Genomic DNA, 15,739 nt, shown 5'->3' with positions numbered 1-15,739 from the left:
TCAAGGCTCCCTCCTCAGTGGAGAGTATGAGTCTCCCTCTACCTCTGCCCTTTCCTCCTGCTTGTGTGTTCTCTCCCAAATAAATAAAATTATGTCAAAATATATACCTCTGAAAAAATTTTACTTCACTATAAAAATTTTATTCTAGAATTATTTTGAGGGGAAAAAATAACTTCAAGCACCATCTAATAAAATAAACATTTCCAACTACTACTAAACTTATACTGCATGCAAGAACTGCTCTAAAACATCAAAGTACATCTTTTACTACGTAAATGATTACAGTATATTTGTATTTGTGTAGATCTGAGTGGGAGTGAAAATGTCAGAGATAATTAGATCTATATGATTTGTATTAAAATATATATATACATTTGTGTATTACCAATATAATTTAAAATAAAAGCTAAATATCAGAAGTCATTCCCAGGCTACTTAGAGGATGCTACCTAAAGTTCCCTTCATGTCTACAAACTCCAGAATTCCACAGTGGCCCATGAGGAACATCCAAAAGGCCATTCTCAGCATTTCAAACCAAAGTCCTCCTCCTACCATAATACCAGCACAATAATCAAGTTGAGTAACCAAGTATTTTAGTTTACTTCTTAAATTCTTAACAGAGTAACTTGTAAACAAGACTGAAAGTAACTTTGAACTAGAAAGTAACTCTGAACTTCTTTGAACTAGAAGCACATATTACGCTGGCATGTTTTCTTTTATCAGGGAAAAGGGTCTAAGGTTTTTGTAGAGTCCTAAAGGTATCTATGACCTTCAACAAAAGATAAACACAAATTTAAAATGTATTTTCTTCTTTTCAATGTAGCAAACATGACCGTTTTATAATCAAACTATATCTATATAATACATGTTATATTCTTATATCAACAGTAACTGAAAATGTATAAAAGGTGCTAAAATGTAAATGTACAACATACATAAACATTTTCCCAATGGCAGTAAATACTTGGTTGTTTCTGACTTAATGTATTAAGTATGAATAGGGTTCTTCTAAAAATAAAATAAAATTAAAATGTAATATTGGTTTTAGTCTGGTCTAATTGAGTAGACTTCCTAAGGAGAAAGAGCAGTAAAAGGGCACCTGTGTGCATGTTTGACTCACAGCCAAAAACGGTGTTTATGGAAAACTTCAGATGGAGCGAAGAGGCACTCAGCCAATAAAATCTACAGCTGTGAGACTTGGAACTTACAAGTGCCCAAACTCCAAAAGCAAAAGTGGAATTATGGGACAGACTTTGAAGCTTGTTTATGTGCAAATTTTTCTAGGAAGAAACTTTGTATTCCTCTATTCAGATATATAGTCTCTGATCAACACTAAAAATATTTTCTGGAAATCCCATCCAGTTGTTATTTACTTTCTTTCCCTATAATCATTTGTAAACAAAACTCACTATGGCTAGGAAGGAGAAGTTTAAATCTTATATCCAGAGATTTTTAACTTTTTTCCCATCCTAATTCCTAAGAGGTTAGAAACTGCTCCACTCATTAACATTGTTCCCAAAAACACAACAGTTCCTGGCTGGGAGACACACTGGAGGGGCTGCAGCATATCAAAATCTCCTTGAAAAAATAACTCTTGTGCTTTGAATATACCCCATACCCTATAAGCCTCATGTACAGTCATCTGATGGTATATACCCAGGCACTGCCTCAGATCTCTGGGGAAGAAGATTAATAGATGGACTTGATGCAGAACCGGAAAGGGACTAGGCACTTTCTAAAGAAAGCTAAGTACACCATGTAAGAAAGAACAGAGGAGACAGGGCTAAAGTTGCAAAGTTGGGAGATTATTCATGCACACAGCAGGACACTACACTCCAGCTACAGCATTTGTTATTCTCAAGTACAAGTTGGTATAGTTACGGACTATATACTAGATTACTTTAGCCGGAGAGAAAATCAAACACCTTTAGGGACAGAGATTTGAATTTAATGAAGAATAATGTATTTAGTCTTGGCACCTTGCTTAATCAAAATTTTTAATAAAAAATAAATCAGAAAACAGATACCTAGCATTTATGTTCATTCACAGAAGAAATGTTTTAGAGCCATCTCCAACTGAAATCAGTAACTCTGTTTAGATAGAAGGGACCATGTGTTTTAAGGTGAAGTTTACATACCATCTATGCCAGTATCAGTTCCATCTCAACTAACCTGGTTGAGGTTTCAACCAGAAAGAAACTGAACTGCTCAGGCTATTAAAATGGGAGTACTATGCTCCTCAGTGGACACTCCAAAACCAGTCTACAATATCCATATAATTAGCAACTAGGAACGAGTCTACAGACCATAGCAAGACTTTCAAATTGTAGAAATCAAGAAACCAGAACCCTTCTTCCCTTAAGACATTTCTTTCTTGACAATCATTTTGCCAAATCATTCTTGCCTTAACATATTCTGAAACAGAGTATACTATGGAAAGAGGCTTCTAAGTTTGGTAAAATCCTTCACCATCTTGGCTAATTATAACGGTGATGCAGGACACATGGCAAATACACTCCCATACTTTCTTAAAGGCGGTGTCACACTGTATTTGCTCTGGCTTTTTTACCCCCGCAATCCATCAACTGTCAATTGATATAAAGTATAATTCCCTACCAGTGTGCGTAGGCAATAAGCATCACATCACAAGTCCCTATTTTATGCTTTTACCTTCTCTAGTTCTGAAGGTCAAAGTTTCCTATGTTATGTCTGAACTTGTACTAAGATGTTTGGCATTCATAAAACAAAGAAGGAATTAATATTTTTCTTAATTGTGGGGGAGGGGAAGGAATCTACAAAGGCGGATTTTACCTTCTAAGTAGCATTATATTGGTCTACATTAATAATTTTCCCAGCAGGCCTTCTTCCATGATTTTACTTTGAACAATCACAGCCTTTGTTTCTCAGATCCTCTTACATGTGACATTTGATCAAAGTTTTAAAATCAGCAACTAACGGAGGTGGAGAAAAGTACTGCTCAGTAAAGGCATTACACAAAGCCATCCCATAGCTCATTTCAAGGTTGCTACAAGCTGGATCACAGAAGTTTTCTAGCTGAACACTATTTAGATGTTAAGTTAAATTTTCTGTACCCTGAACACTTCATCTTACTGCACATAACCATATGCTTCTCAGAAAATCATCCCCTAAACGTTACTAAAGCATGCCTTAAGAAAATTCTTCAGCTCCTTCACATATGTGTGTTTTTCAAAGATAAGTGCAAGGTACCAAACAATTTTTATTCTTACTTGAGATCTCTCCACATAGCCTTTAAAAAAAAAAAAAAAAAAGCCTGCCTCCTTGCCCCTCCTCCCCAAAATTCAGGTAACTAAATTACATATATTACCAGTTCTAGAATTAGTGGCATTCTAGTGAGGTGGAATATGAAAAGAAAACTAATAAAATCAATTAATTAATTCATGTCTAGAAGTCCTCACCCAAGGAAAATCTTCCCCAAAGAAATGGAGAAAAAATTTTAAAAAGAATAGTAAAGGCAGTATCTCTCACACTTCAACATGCTATATAAGGAAAGACGGCTGAAAGGAAATCTTGCAGGGAATTTTATCCCTTTGAACTTTCAAATAAACTCTTAAGTAAGATTATGCAAACTTACTAAAGACCGGTCCTGATTAGAGGGAAAAAATGCACCCCTTCTCCAAGTCAGTTCTGGAGGCTTTCTCCAGAATTGTTAAGGTTTGTGTTGGGTAAAGAAAGACTTCCTAACAAACCAGCATTCTTTTCCACATGATCAGAGCTAATTGGCCCCCCTGCAGACTAAGTGACCAATCACATCAGCTTCAGTTGAAACTAGCCCCCACGACATTATAAACAGAGGAATGTGAACTGTAAACCCAGTCCAAGAAGAGAACTTACAAGCTAGACTTGTAGATTAAAGTTACCTTATCAAAAAGACAGACTCCGCAAGTTTCCTCAAGACCTACCTGTGCAAACACAAGCTGACCCAGCAAAAGAACTGGTGAGTACATAAAATAATATTCATTCTTATTTCTTTCCTTAAGGGGAACAGAGAAAGAAATTGAGTGGCAAATAGGGACAGAGCCAGACATCGCCAATAGATTTTTAAAACAAAGATACTACCTCTAGAGTCATACATTAAGATTCTTTATGCTTTTTCCTTAAGTTTTGAAAATGGAATTAATAGCCCATCTGAGAGCATTACTAGAAATTTTCCTGTTTTATTAAATGAATACTAATTCCGCATTATAATATGGAAATCAGTAGAAAGGAAAGGCCCTAGAAAAAATACAGTGGCTTTTTTGTTTTTATCCCCCTTCCTTGGCTTTTAAATATATATAGAGAGAGATATCTTTCTTTTGGAAGGGATTAAAAAAACCAACATGAGTGTACAAGAACAAATGAGCCCCCCCCCCAAAAAAATATTTTTAAGCCATGGAAAGTGATGAATACTTAATTTTAAATGTCTTTTTAAGGCCAGAACTACTACCGAAATTAGTAGATGCTTCTACAAATAAGAAATTAAAATAGAAAAGAATCTCTGAGCTTATATAAGAGAGTTAGAACTCACACTGTTTGCCCCAATTATAGAGGGTAAGAGAGATGATTCTAAGACTCTAAACAGTTTTTACACCAGTTATAAGCAAATACATAGTAATACTGTGATCATTTAACATTTGTATTTATAGCCTATTATCTTAACTGTTTAATATGAACTACAATACCACCTTACAACATGGCAATAGAAAATATGCAATTTTAAGTGCTACAAACCAAATGAGAAAAATGAATCCTAATTTTCACAGCCACTGAAGCAGCCAAACTATCATTTTTATAAAGTATTATTTTTTTCCACCAAAGTCTGTAAATGAGCAAATACTTTACAGCCCACACACAGAGATACAAACAAACCTTCCTAAGCTTCAATTTTATTTTCTACTGGGCTCAGTTTGTGAGAACCATATAAATACAAACCAAAACAAAAACACATTCAACGGATATTTGTACACCTATAAAGATATGAAAATTACTTGGAGAGAAAATCTACATGTATCAGGCAACAATAATGTAATTTTTAAATACCATACAAGCAGATGTAAAACGACATAGGAGAAAAAAGAAAAAATATCATCTAAAAAACCTCTGTCAGTTGAGGGAAATGAAATTTTTAAACTTACAAAGTTTTAAGAGAGCATGTTACTTAATTCCCTTTTGTCTCTCTCTTTTTTTAATATAAAAAGGCTGGCCAAGGAGATTGGGTGGCTTGCCCAGCTGACACGGCTGTGGAACCAACAGAGCCAGAGCAGGGTCCGCTAGATTTCCCACCTGATGTTCATTTACTAACCCATACTGATTACATGAATGCAAAAATGGACTTATTCAGGGTAATCCATTAAATGGAGATCAAAATCTTAATTCTCTCAACTACTCCACCCCACCACACAACCTAAACAAGATTGGCATGTACATAAAAAGGAGAATGCTTCACTGTTTAGATATTAGCCTTGACATTCCTGTTCACAGGCTTTTCCATGTATTTAGTTAGCTGCAAGAGAAAAAAAGAAATTGTTGAAGCCTATAGTGACTGTTACAAAGCTGTAGGTAACAAGTAATAACCCTCAAAAAGCCCAAATGATAATACTTTTGTTAGCTGTAATATATACAGAAAGGCTATCTCCCTGAGTAATGAGTTTTAGAACTTAATAAAGTAGGTTGAAAATCAAGAGTCAAGGAACTTTCCCTCCTCAAAAAATCAGCAATTAGTAGCATTCACCAGGACAGTGGTTCCCTAATTGCAGTAAGCACTAGGGTACAAGGTAAATGATGGGCATTTTCACACAGGCAGGAAGCAACAAACAACAAAGGTGAAACTAATATAATGTTACACACCAATTTCACCTCAAAAGAAGAAAAAAAAAAACGTAAAGGACAGTGCAGTGGTTTACAATCTTTTGAAGGCAGACTATTATCATTCCTTATTATATCCTTATTATATCTTCTTCAAGTGTCAAAATGCATTTTCTTTTATAAAATTAGTATGATACGTTCTAAAAATTACTTTCTCACCTGGCAAAATACAAATTTGGAAATGCTATGTAAGAAGTCTCCTCTCCACATTTTGCTTTAATTTGTACTGGTTTATAATATCCAAAAGATTAGACTATGTAGTAATTGTAGTTGTGCCGATCTTCAAATTTTATGTCTTCTTTAACTGAAAATACATTTCTTATCTACAAATCACAGGTCTAAACCTAAACACTCCTAAAGACCAAATATTCTGTAATGACTCTTAAACAATTAACTAGTCAAATGGAATGTAGTATTATTCACAAAGGCTAACCAGGATCAAAATGTCTATTTTTGAAGCAAAACATTACTGACTCTGAACTCTGGACTTGGTATGGAATTCATTAACACTTACTACCTTTGGGATCCTAGGAAACTCACTATGCTTTAGTTTATCTGTAAAATGGGAATTAAAATGGTACTTACTATTTCAAAAGATAAGGAACATTAATAATAATAAAGCAGCCAAGACTGAAAGGTTACTTTGCACCAGGCATTGCCTATGGGCTTCACATAAGTTAACACAAGTAACTGGTATAATTCCTGCCACATAATAAGTAATACATACTGGCTAATATTTTTAATCATTACTATCATAAGAATCATATATGGGGTTAACAATGATTTAAGACGGATACCTGAGATAGTTATGGGGACCAGAAGAACATCTACTAGCAATGCTAAAAACATGGCTGTCAAAGACTATCTTATGAATACAATGTCAGTCATCTTGGGAAAGATTTTTTTCACCAAACTTTCTAAATAGCTTCTTGTAGTAAGAAAATTAACCTGTAAAGTTAGCCAGATGTGGATAATAATACAAATAATCTAAGGCCCCCATCTACCTAGTGTATGTTTCTAATCCTTGGTGACATCATCTAGAAAACGGGACAATAATGTCTATCTTGCTGGGGCACGTGGGTGGCTCAGTCAGTTAGATTTCTGAATCTTGATTTTGGCTCAGGTCATGATCTTAGGATGAGATCTCTCTACTGAGACTCACCTCTGGTGTGGGGCTCTGCAACCATGGCAGGGGAGGGGGTGGGGTCTGCTTGAGGATTCTCTCTCCATCTCCCTTTATCCCTCCCCCCACTCTTCTCCTCTCTCAATAAATATTAAAAAAAAAAAAAAAACTATCTTGCTGAGATACCAAAGAATTAGAGACAATGCAATATAGAAGGTACCTAGCACAGTGCCTATGAAAATTTTACTATTGCTGTTGTTTACTTTCAAAACAACAGATAAGGTCTCCTAAAACACTTAAAAATCTAACAAAATGAGTCATTAAATAGCTGTGCTGAGAAAAAAAAATACACAAAAGATAATGACCACTCATTAGAATAATGAATTATAAAGCATTAATGACTTTAACTTTATAATATGAAAATAAAATGGTTATCTCTATGGTTACTCTAAATACACTTTAACCATTATCCCAGTGTTCCATGAGTAATACAATCTGAAGAAAATACAAGAGAATGTCTCTAATATCACAATACGTGTTAAATTAGCCTCAGGGGAGGAGGGAAAGTATATACCCAGCTGGCCAATGTCCAATACCAGTATCACAAGAAGGCCCACAGCCCCAAAGTCTCTCTCTAGAATGGGAAGGACTCAGCAAGCCCAAGCAACAAGCTCCTCCAAAAGCCTCTAGTCTTTAAGTGCCATTGTCATGCAAAAAGTAAGGAAGGGAATACACAATACTCTCCAGAGCATCTATTTCTGAGGGAAAGCAGCTAGGCAGAGTCAAATGTAAATTCCTAGCACTGTCCTCTGGCAAAAAGAAAGGGAAAGCATAGCTGCATCTTCCATTCTGTTCCTGTGAGGCTCCACATAAAAGTCTTAAGACACCTTTGATATAAGCAAGAATCAACACACAGAAAGCATACCTTAGACTTCTTCTCAACACACAGAGAAAAGCATACCTACTGTTTTATAGTTCAACTGTTTACAGCTAAAAACTAATTACATTAATTATCTTTTAAAAATTGCCATGGGGCGGTGCCTGGGTGGCTCAGTGGGTTAAGCCTCTGCCTTTGGCTCAGGTTATGATCTCAGGGTCCTGGGATTGAGCCCCGCATCGGGCTCTCTGCTCAGCAGGGAGCCTGCTTCTCCCTCTCTCTCAGCCTACCTCTCTGCCTACTTGTGATCTCTGTGTCAAATAAATAAACTAAATCTTTAAAAAAAAAAATTGCCATTTGGGGACACCTGGTTGGCTCAGCTGGTTAAGCGACTGCCTTCAGCTCAGGGTCTTGATCCTGGAGTCCTGGGGATCAAGTCCCGTATGGAGCTCCTAGCTCCACGGGGAGTCTGCTTCTCCCTCTGACCTTCTTCCCTCTCACGCTCTCTTCTCACTCTCCCTCTCTTTCTTTCTCAAATAAATAAAATCTTAAACAAACAAACAAACTTGCCATCTGGGGGATGCCTGGGTGGCTCAAGTCATGATCCCAGAGTCCTGGAATCAAGCCACAGATCAGACTCGGGGAGCTTGTTTCTCCCTCTGCCCCTCCCCCCTTCTTGTGTGCACACGCACGCATGTGCTCTCTCTCTCGCTCTCTCCAATGAATAAATAAAATCTTTAAAAATGTTTTAAAATTGCCATTTGGTGCCTTAATGGTTATTTTAGTTCATTAAACTTGAAGCTTTTTTTTCTGGCTTACTTACTCTTAAAATTAGTGTTATTGGGACACCTGGGTGGCTCAATCGGTGAAGCATCTGCCTTCCAATTAAGTCAGGATCCAAGGCTCCTGGGATCAAGCCCCACATCAGACTCCCTGCTCAGCAGGGAGTCTGCTTGCTTTCTCCCCAATCTGTCCCAGTTTGTGCTGTCTCTCTTTCAAATAAATAAATAAAATCTTAAAAACAAAACAAAAACAAAAAACTAGTATTACCTAGGAATCTCCACCTAGAATCTCGTATTTTTCCAAGAAAATAATTTTCTCCTCACCCCACAATCTAATCAGAATCTAGAATATTCAGAGGATGGCAATCCATTAGACATGGAAAGAATCCATGAAAATGGCTGCAAAGTGACAAAAACAAAGCCTATTCATAAAACTTTGAAGAGGCTAATTAAAAAGCATACATTAGAACTATGGATCTCTAAAAGTTTAGTCCTGTCATAGGGCAGAGTTCAGCTTCAAAACATCTGCAGGCAGTTTAACACTACATTTTCAAATGATTTCTAGTTATTTACACAGAGGAGTACATACATTTAACTTGTTTCTTTTAGTCATGAATTATCCATAATTATTAATTATGAAAAATTGTTATTTACACAAATATGTTTAGTCAAACCAATAAATACTTTATGTCTGGAATTGAGCAAGAAAGAGACAGGATGTCAAAAGAGACACAAACCATAACACCAACCTTCAGTGATTTTGAAATATACTTGGAAATATTAAAATGCCAAACAATATTTTAACAGTCATTCAAGGAAACAATAACAGACAGCCTAAGGCAAGCCATGATAAGGTAGCAACTGAATGGCTTAGTCAATAAATGCCCCCTTCCGTGAAGAGAAAAGAGAGAGAGCTGTCAGACTGGGAAAGTCTGCCCAGTAGCCAGGGAAGCATTCCAAAGAGAGCAGCAAGTGAATGAGGCCTCAGAATTTATTAGTATTAACTGTAAAACAGTTAAGAGCTTACTAATTTATTCTTGGTTTCAGATAATTACAGTCTGAAATGGATGGCAGTAACTGCAAAGTTATTGCTCCTCTTCTAACTCAGAGCTACCGGAGGATGGTCACCAAGGACGGCCATAGCACACTTCAAATGGATGGTGCTCAAAGAGGTCTTGCATATCTGCGAGATGCTTGGGGAATCCTAATGGACATGCGCTGGCGCTGGATGATGTTGGTCTTTTCTGCTTCTTTTGTTGTTCATTGGCTTGTCTTTGCAGTGCTCTGGTATGTTCTAGCTGAGATGAATGGTGATCTGGAACTAGATCATGATGCCCCACCTGAAAACCACACTATCTGTGTGAAGTACATCACCAGTTTCACAGCTGCATTCTCCTTCTCCCTGGAGACACAACTCACAATTGGTTATGGTACCATGTTCCCCAGTGGTGACTGTCCAAGTGCAATCGCCTTACTTGCCATACAAATGCTCCTAGGCCTCATGCTAGAGGCTTTTATTACAGGTAATTATTTTTGTTCTTTAAAAAAAAAAAATTACAAGTGGTTTGGGAAGGGGATTCAGTTATAAGCAACCGTGCTGTAGAATAATTTAATTTGCATTATTAGCAGGTAATGTTGAAGATTGAAAAAGAAAAGTCTAGGGCCAAATGAGAGGTGACATTATAAGAAACCTGACTCTACACTTAAATTTTACCTGTTGGAACTCCTAAAGAAAAAAAGGACCATTATGACACTAACTTGCAGCAACATCTTACACCAAAAAATATTAACAAGAGGTCTAAAAGGCATTTTTCAGATAAGCTAAATACTTCGTCAAATAAGTGGATAAATATGTTAAATGCATATTTTGACAATCATTTTACCTAACAGAGAAATGTTGATTTTTTTTTCCCTTTACTGGGTTAGAATATCCTCCTCTGAATTTATCTGTTCAACATTTATTCTTCATCAGTGATCCCAGAGCACAATAGTCAGCATTATATTTAGAGATCAAGTAAGTATACACATCCTTACTGGAAATATGGTTACAAAGATTATGAAATTTTATTTATAAACCCTGATAATACATTAGACTTTCCTCTAATTAAAGTAGGGCTAGTGTCACTTTTATAAGTGATATATATATAGTTTAAAAATCAAAAAACAAATAAAAAATAAGACCTGACTTTAACACATTACACAATAATATTCTGAAAAAGTTAAGTGACGGGCCAAATGAAGAACAATCTGGAATGAAGTCCAGTGTGCTGCCAATTGCCTCTATAATTTGTAACAAATCACTTAACTTCCCTACAGGAATTCCTAAACTAGGTCAGTCATTAGATAAAAGTTAGGGGATCCATGAAATTAGGAAAAACTTGAATCTTTTTTCACTAGCCCCTAACTGAAAATCGTCATGTCCTTCTACTACAAACAGACAACAACAAAAAAAATAGTATCAGCAATACTGGTAACTCTGATACAAACAGAAATCACAGATATTTTCATATCCCACTACAGTACTTCAAAAGTATACTATTAAACCCGCCACTATATTTTATTGTTTAGTGCATTAAAAAAGCACATATAGTATTATAATTTTTTAAATGTTCAACTCAATTTCAGTGTATTTTGCTACCTTCATATGTATTTTATGTTTATGCACTTAAAGCATAATTCTGAGAAGAGGTCCACAGATCTTTCCAGCCTGCCAATGAGATCTGAGGCACTGAAGTAGTTAAGAAATCCTGACCCACAGCTTGGGGGCACACAGAAGATGCACTTTGGAAAAGTACACTGAAATCACCACAGAGCCAGAGCCTTCTAAAATAAAAAGAGGAGGGAAGGTTATATAAGTTTCAAAGATAAAAAACTGCTCAAAATGTGTCACGCTTTCTACTGTCCCCTCCCTATGCCAAAATCATCCTATTCTCTCAATCTAATTTTTACTTCAATTTGAAACAATATCATTACAAATGAAATTCATTTATTTTCTGTTACTTTTTTTTAAGTGGGGGCAGAAATGTAATAAATGACCATTCTTACACTTTATAAGAAATGAGAAGACGAAGTTACACTTCTATGTAACAAAATGAATTCTGCTTAACCCTTTTGAAATCACAGCTTTTAAATAAGGATTTATGTACATTGTGAAAAATTCTTCAGGCAAATGAGACTACCCAAATTAATGTGTTCATCAATTCTTGACTCACTTGGAAGGCATGGCATCAAAAAATGTATAACTATTTGATACATCCTTCTCATTCAGAAAAGGTATTCATATTTTAAGTGTTCGTTCTAAAAAAATTCAATGATTTCTAATTTAGGTGCCTTTGTGGCGAAGATTGCCCGGCCAAAAAATCGAGCTTTCTCAATTCGCTTTACAGACTTAGCAGTAGTTGCTCACATAGATGGCAAACCTAATCTAATTTTCCAAGTGGCCAACACTCGACCTAGCCCTCTGACCAGTGTCCGGGTCTCAGCTGTACTCTATCAGGAAAGAGAAAACGGTGAACTCAACCAGACCAGTGTGGACTTCCATCTTGATGGCATCAGTTCTGAGGAATGTCCATTCTTTATCTTTCCACTAACCTACTATCACTCCATTATACCATCAAGTCCTCTGGCTACTCTGCTCCAGCATGAAAGTCCTCCCCACTTCGAATTAGTTGTGTTCCTCTCAGCAATGCAGGAAGGCACTGGAGAAATATGCCAAAGGAGGACATCCTACCTACCCTCCGAGATCATGTTACATCACTGTTTTGCCTCTCTGTTGACCCGGGGTTCCAAAGGTGAATATCAAATCAAGATGGAGAATTTTGACAAGACTGTTCCTGAACTTCCAACTCCTCTAGTCTCCAAGAGCCCAAACAGGACTGACCTGGACATCCGTATCAACGGACAAAGCATGGACAATTTTCAGATCTCGGAAACAGGACTGACAGAATAAGATGTCTTCATTACACCCTATTTTTTAATGTATTAAATATACGCAGCCAGTTATGCAGCTACTTTTTCTTCATATCTCATGTTTTCTCTTTTTTCAATGCTGATTACATCTCTCCGATTACATCATGGTAATCAAGCCTGTGCCCATAAAAATGGCTGAGCTAACAATACACATTCTGGAAATATAACATTCTACCTTACAAGTTTGTATCTGTGGTTATCTGCTGAAATCAATGCATCTCAACATGACAGATATTTATACAGAAATATTGGTGGATTTATAATAAAGTGGTATGATACCACTAATGAAGGTAAAACAGGACAATTAAGTTTAACACAGCCAAACTCTAAAATCAACCACAAATCTCTCATTTTCATCTGCAAGTTGAAGCAGCAGTCTAGTCTTAAACCTAGCTCCCTGGGTAGAATGATGATTTCACAATATTTAATGAACATCCTTCTAAAACTGTTATTTTTTCAAGACAACAAGATCACTCCTCTGGTTCTTCATACTACAAAACTGGAGTAAGTATTACCCCCTTAATTTTTTGACATCTAAGAACAAAAATTTACACACAAAAAACCCAGCAAAGTATAGATTTATACATAGCTCTAAAAGCATTTCAGCATGATACTCAAACACATGCACATGTTCATGTATTTGTGGTGGAAACTGATCAGATCAAGTAACAGATCCAGCCTGAATGAAACCAATAAGGTGGTATTTTTGTAAGGAGATGCAAAATTCTATCTACTGTAAAGCCACCTTGCATAAAAATCAAATAGTGATTTAAAAATTATAATCAATGATTCATTTGAATGGCTTCTGACCTAAATAAAAACATTCCCTTCTTACCTATGATCTATACAATGGTATAAAAAAAATGACACCCTAAGTAACTCATAAATGCAAATATATTTAAGTTTCTGTAATTATAAAGGTTTAGTTACATATCAAATAGGAAAAACATCTCCAATAGATAAATCAAAAAATTGGGCAACAAAGTATTTTCAAACCCAAATTCCTGTTTCCAACTTCAAATAGTTTTTTCTACAAACACAAAATGAGTGTTTATTCACCAGTAGGAGGTTGGAATAGATAAACTCTATTATTTCTTACCAAGTCTAATACTCCATGAAAATTATGCTCTCTCTGTTTCAATTTTTATTTTACATATAGTTAGATGAACTCTTCCCCTTACCTCCAGTTTAATTTATAACCATTCTCTGCATACTTTTAATTTTGATTAAAAAAAAAAAAAAAACTGTCCTTAAAGTAAACAAAAACCAAAAAAGCTTACCCTATCAGAATTCAAGTAGATTCATGGCTGCTCTTCTTTTCTGAATTCCCCTTATTCAGGTTTAGTAGGAAAAATGAAAGACTTAACTCTCCCCATTAATAACGATCCAGCCAGGAATCATCCCATGAAATAAACACGAGCCTAGTAAAGGCAATCAGTTGTGAAGAGTAGGACGGAGCAGCAAGTCACATTTTTCTACTCTTTGATGAAAAGGAAAAGAAAATAAAGTACTCTGGAGTGCTCTAAGAGCAATAACAGCAAAAAAAATATCAAGGACACAGAAACTTAGTAATTGTAAACTTTTGCTGTTTAAAAACTTTAGGCATTCTTAAACACTAGTCAGACCAATAGAACTTTTTTTCCAACCCAGAACTGTCGTTAACACATACAGACAGCAGGAATTCTTATTTCTATAATAAAGGAACCAGATTCATCTAACCTGTAAAAATAAAGTAGTATCAAAGATTTACATGGTATGTTTTTTCCTAAGAGCTGTACATCACTTACGCAGATCACAACTCCACTACTTAAGTGAAGCTGCTCAAAGTAACAGAAGGAAGTGAGCAGATCCAGGAAAAGTCTCTCCACAGACCCAGCATGTTCCCCATCCAAGTCACAGAACTCCCAAAGTACACTATGTATATATAAGCTCTGAATCTGAAAATTAGATGTGACTTCTCTACACACACCCAAAACAACTGTGTTGATATAATAATGCTACTTAATAAATGTTTTTCACAAGTAGACAACTAAGAAATGCAATCAAAAACTTCTGTCTAGGTAGCTGAAAGCTTCTGAAAGCACTGTTCATGATTCTTTCACTTACTTCAGAGAATCGCAGTTTTTACATTAAGGATTAAGTTTTCTGCTAAGGTATCAGTATCCTTTCAGGAGAAGGGAGTGCAAACGCAAAGAGGGGTAAGTACTGGGAGGTGGGAACAGCAGCTCTAACTCCTGGTTCTCTGGCTCACTAACCTTGGAGCCCAGTGACGCTATCTTGGACACATGACTAGGAAGACCACGTTGGAATTAACTTTACAAGTGCTTTAGGAGGGCGCCTGGGTGGCTCAGTGGGTTAAGCCTCTAACTTCAGCTCAGGTCATGATCTCAGGGTCCTGGGATTGAGTCCCGCATCAGGCTCTCTGCTCAGCAGGGAGTCGGCTTCCTTCTCCCTCTCTCTGCCTGCCTCTCTACCTACATGGGCTCTCTCTCTCTCTCTCTCTGTCAGATAAATAAATAAAATCTTTAAAAAAAAAAAAAAAAAGAAAAGAAAAGATGCTCAGGAAACCAATACAGATAGCATGACAATCCCAACAAACTAGACAAGTAATTACTAAAAATCATAAGGCCTAGATCTATGCACGTATAAGCCTATAATACCTACTGCTAACAGCAGTCTTATAACCAAAAGCTGCTATGTCTACTTTAAAGAATTTCACACCAAAATGCACTAATTGGTATCACATTGGGCTGAACCTAATGGTATCAACTAGATCAATTTTTATTTCTTAATGATCTTCCAATTTCACCCTCACAAAATCATACTACAAGATTATCACCAGAACTGATCTCTCCCTCCCCAGCCATCAATTCCTACTGAATAGCAATTATAATTCCAAGGTTAGAGGCCTTCTCCACCTCCACATTTCTCCCTTACTGTGTTCACAGAAAATATTCAGGATTCTTGCCCAGATGTCTGTAAACACACCCATTTCTCTCCAAATAAAAAGTAAATATATGATATGAACCATCTCTAATTTTAAAATCAACAAGTCATTCTGGAAACTTTGGTATTCTGGAACATTTAATACTTAAATTATCTTAA

The 15,739-nt window shown here is 36.2% G+C and overlaps 2 protein-coding genes across 2 annotated transcripts in view; one reads left to right on the top strand and one right to left on the bottom strand.

The window, feature by feature from the left end:
* Positions 1 to 15,739, bottom strand: part of GIGYF2 (GRB10 interacting GYF protein 2) — a 149,605-nt gene that overhangs the window by 69,425 nt on the left and 64,441 nt on the right.
* Positions 3,686 to 15,031, top strand: KCNJ13 (potassium inwardly rectifying channel subfamily J member 13). Its single transcript, XM_032355190.1, has 3 exons — positions 3,686 to 3,976; positions 9,713 to 10,188; positions 11,992 to 15,031. Exons 2-3 carry the CDS (start codon positions 9,729 to 9,731, stop codon positions 12,612 to 12,614), a joined length of 1,083 nt encoding a protein of 360 aa, XP_032211081.1. The 5' UTR covers positions 3,686 to 3,976; positions 9,713 to 9,728; the 3' UTR covers positions 12,615 to 15,031.

This window comes from Mustela erminea, chromosome 8 (genome assembly GCF_009829155.1).
Source record: "Mustela erminea isolate mMusErm1 chromosome 8, mMusErm1.Pri, whole genome shotgun sequence".
NCBI classification, from domain to species: domain Eukaryota; kingdom Metazoa; phylum Chordata; class Mammalia; order Carnivora; family Mustelidae; genus Mustela; species Mustela erminea.
The sequence above is the reverse complement of the archived record's forward strand: the minus strand, read 5'-3'. Positions and strand labels throughout refer to the sequence as shown.

Bases quoted from the DNA above. Each gene is read 5' to 3' on its own strand.
- KCNJ13 (XM_032355190.1), top strand. From the start codon at position 9,729: ATGGATGGCAGTAACTGCAAAGTTATTGCTCCTCTTCTAACTCAGAGC. The intron at 10,189-11,991 runs GTAATTATTTTT...TTTCTAATTTAG, and splicing joins GCTAGAGGCTTTTATTACAG to GTGCCTTTGTGGCGAAGATT.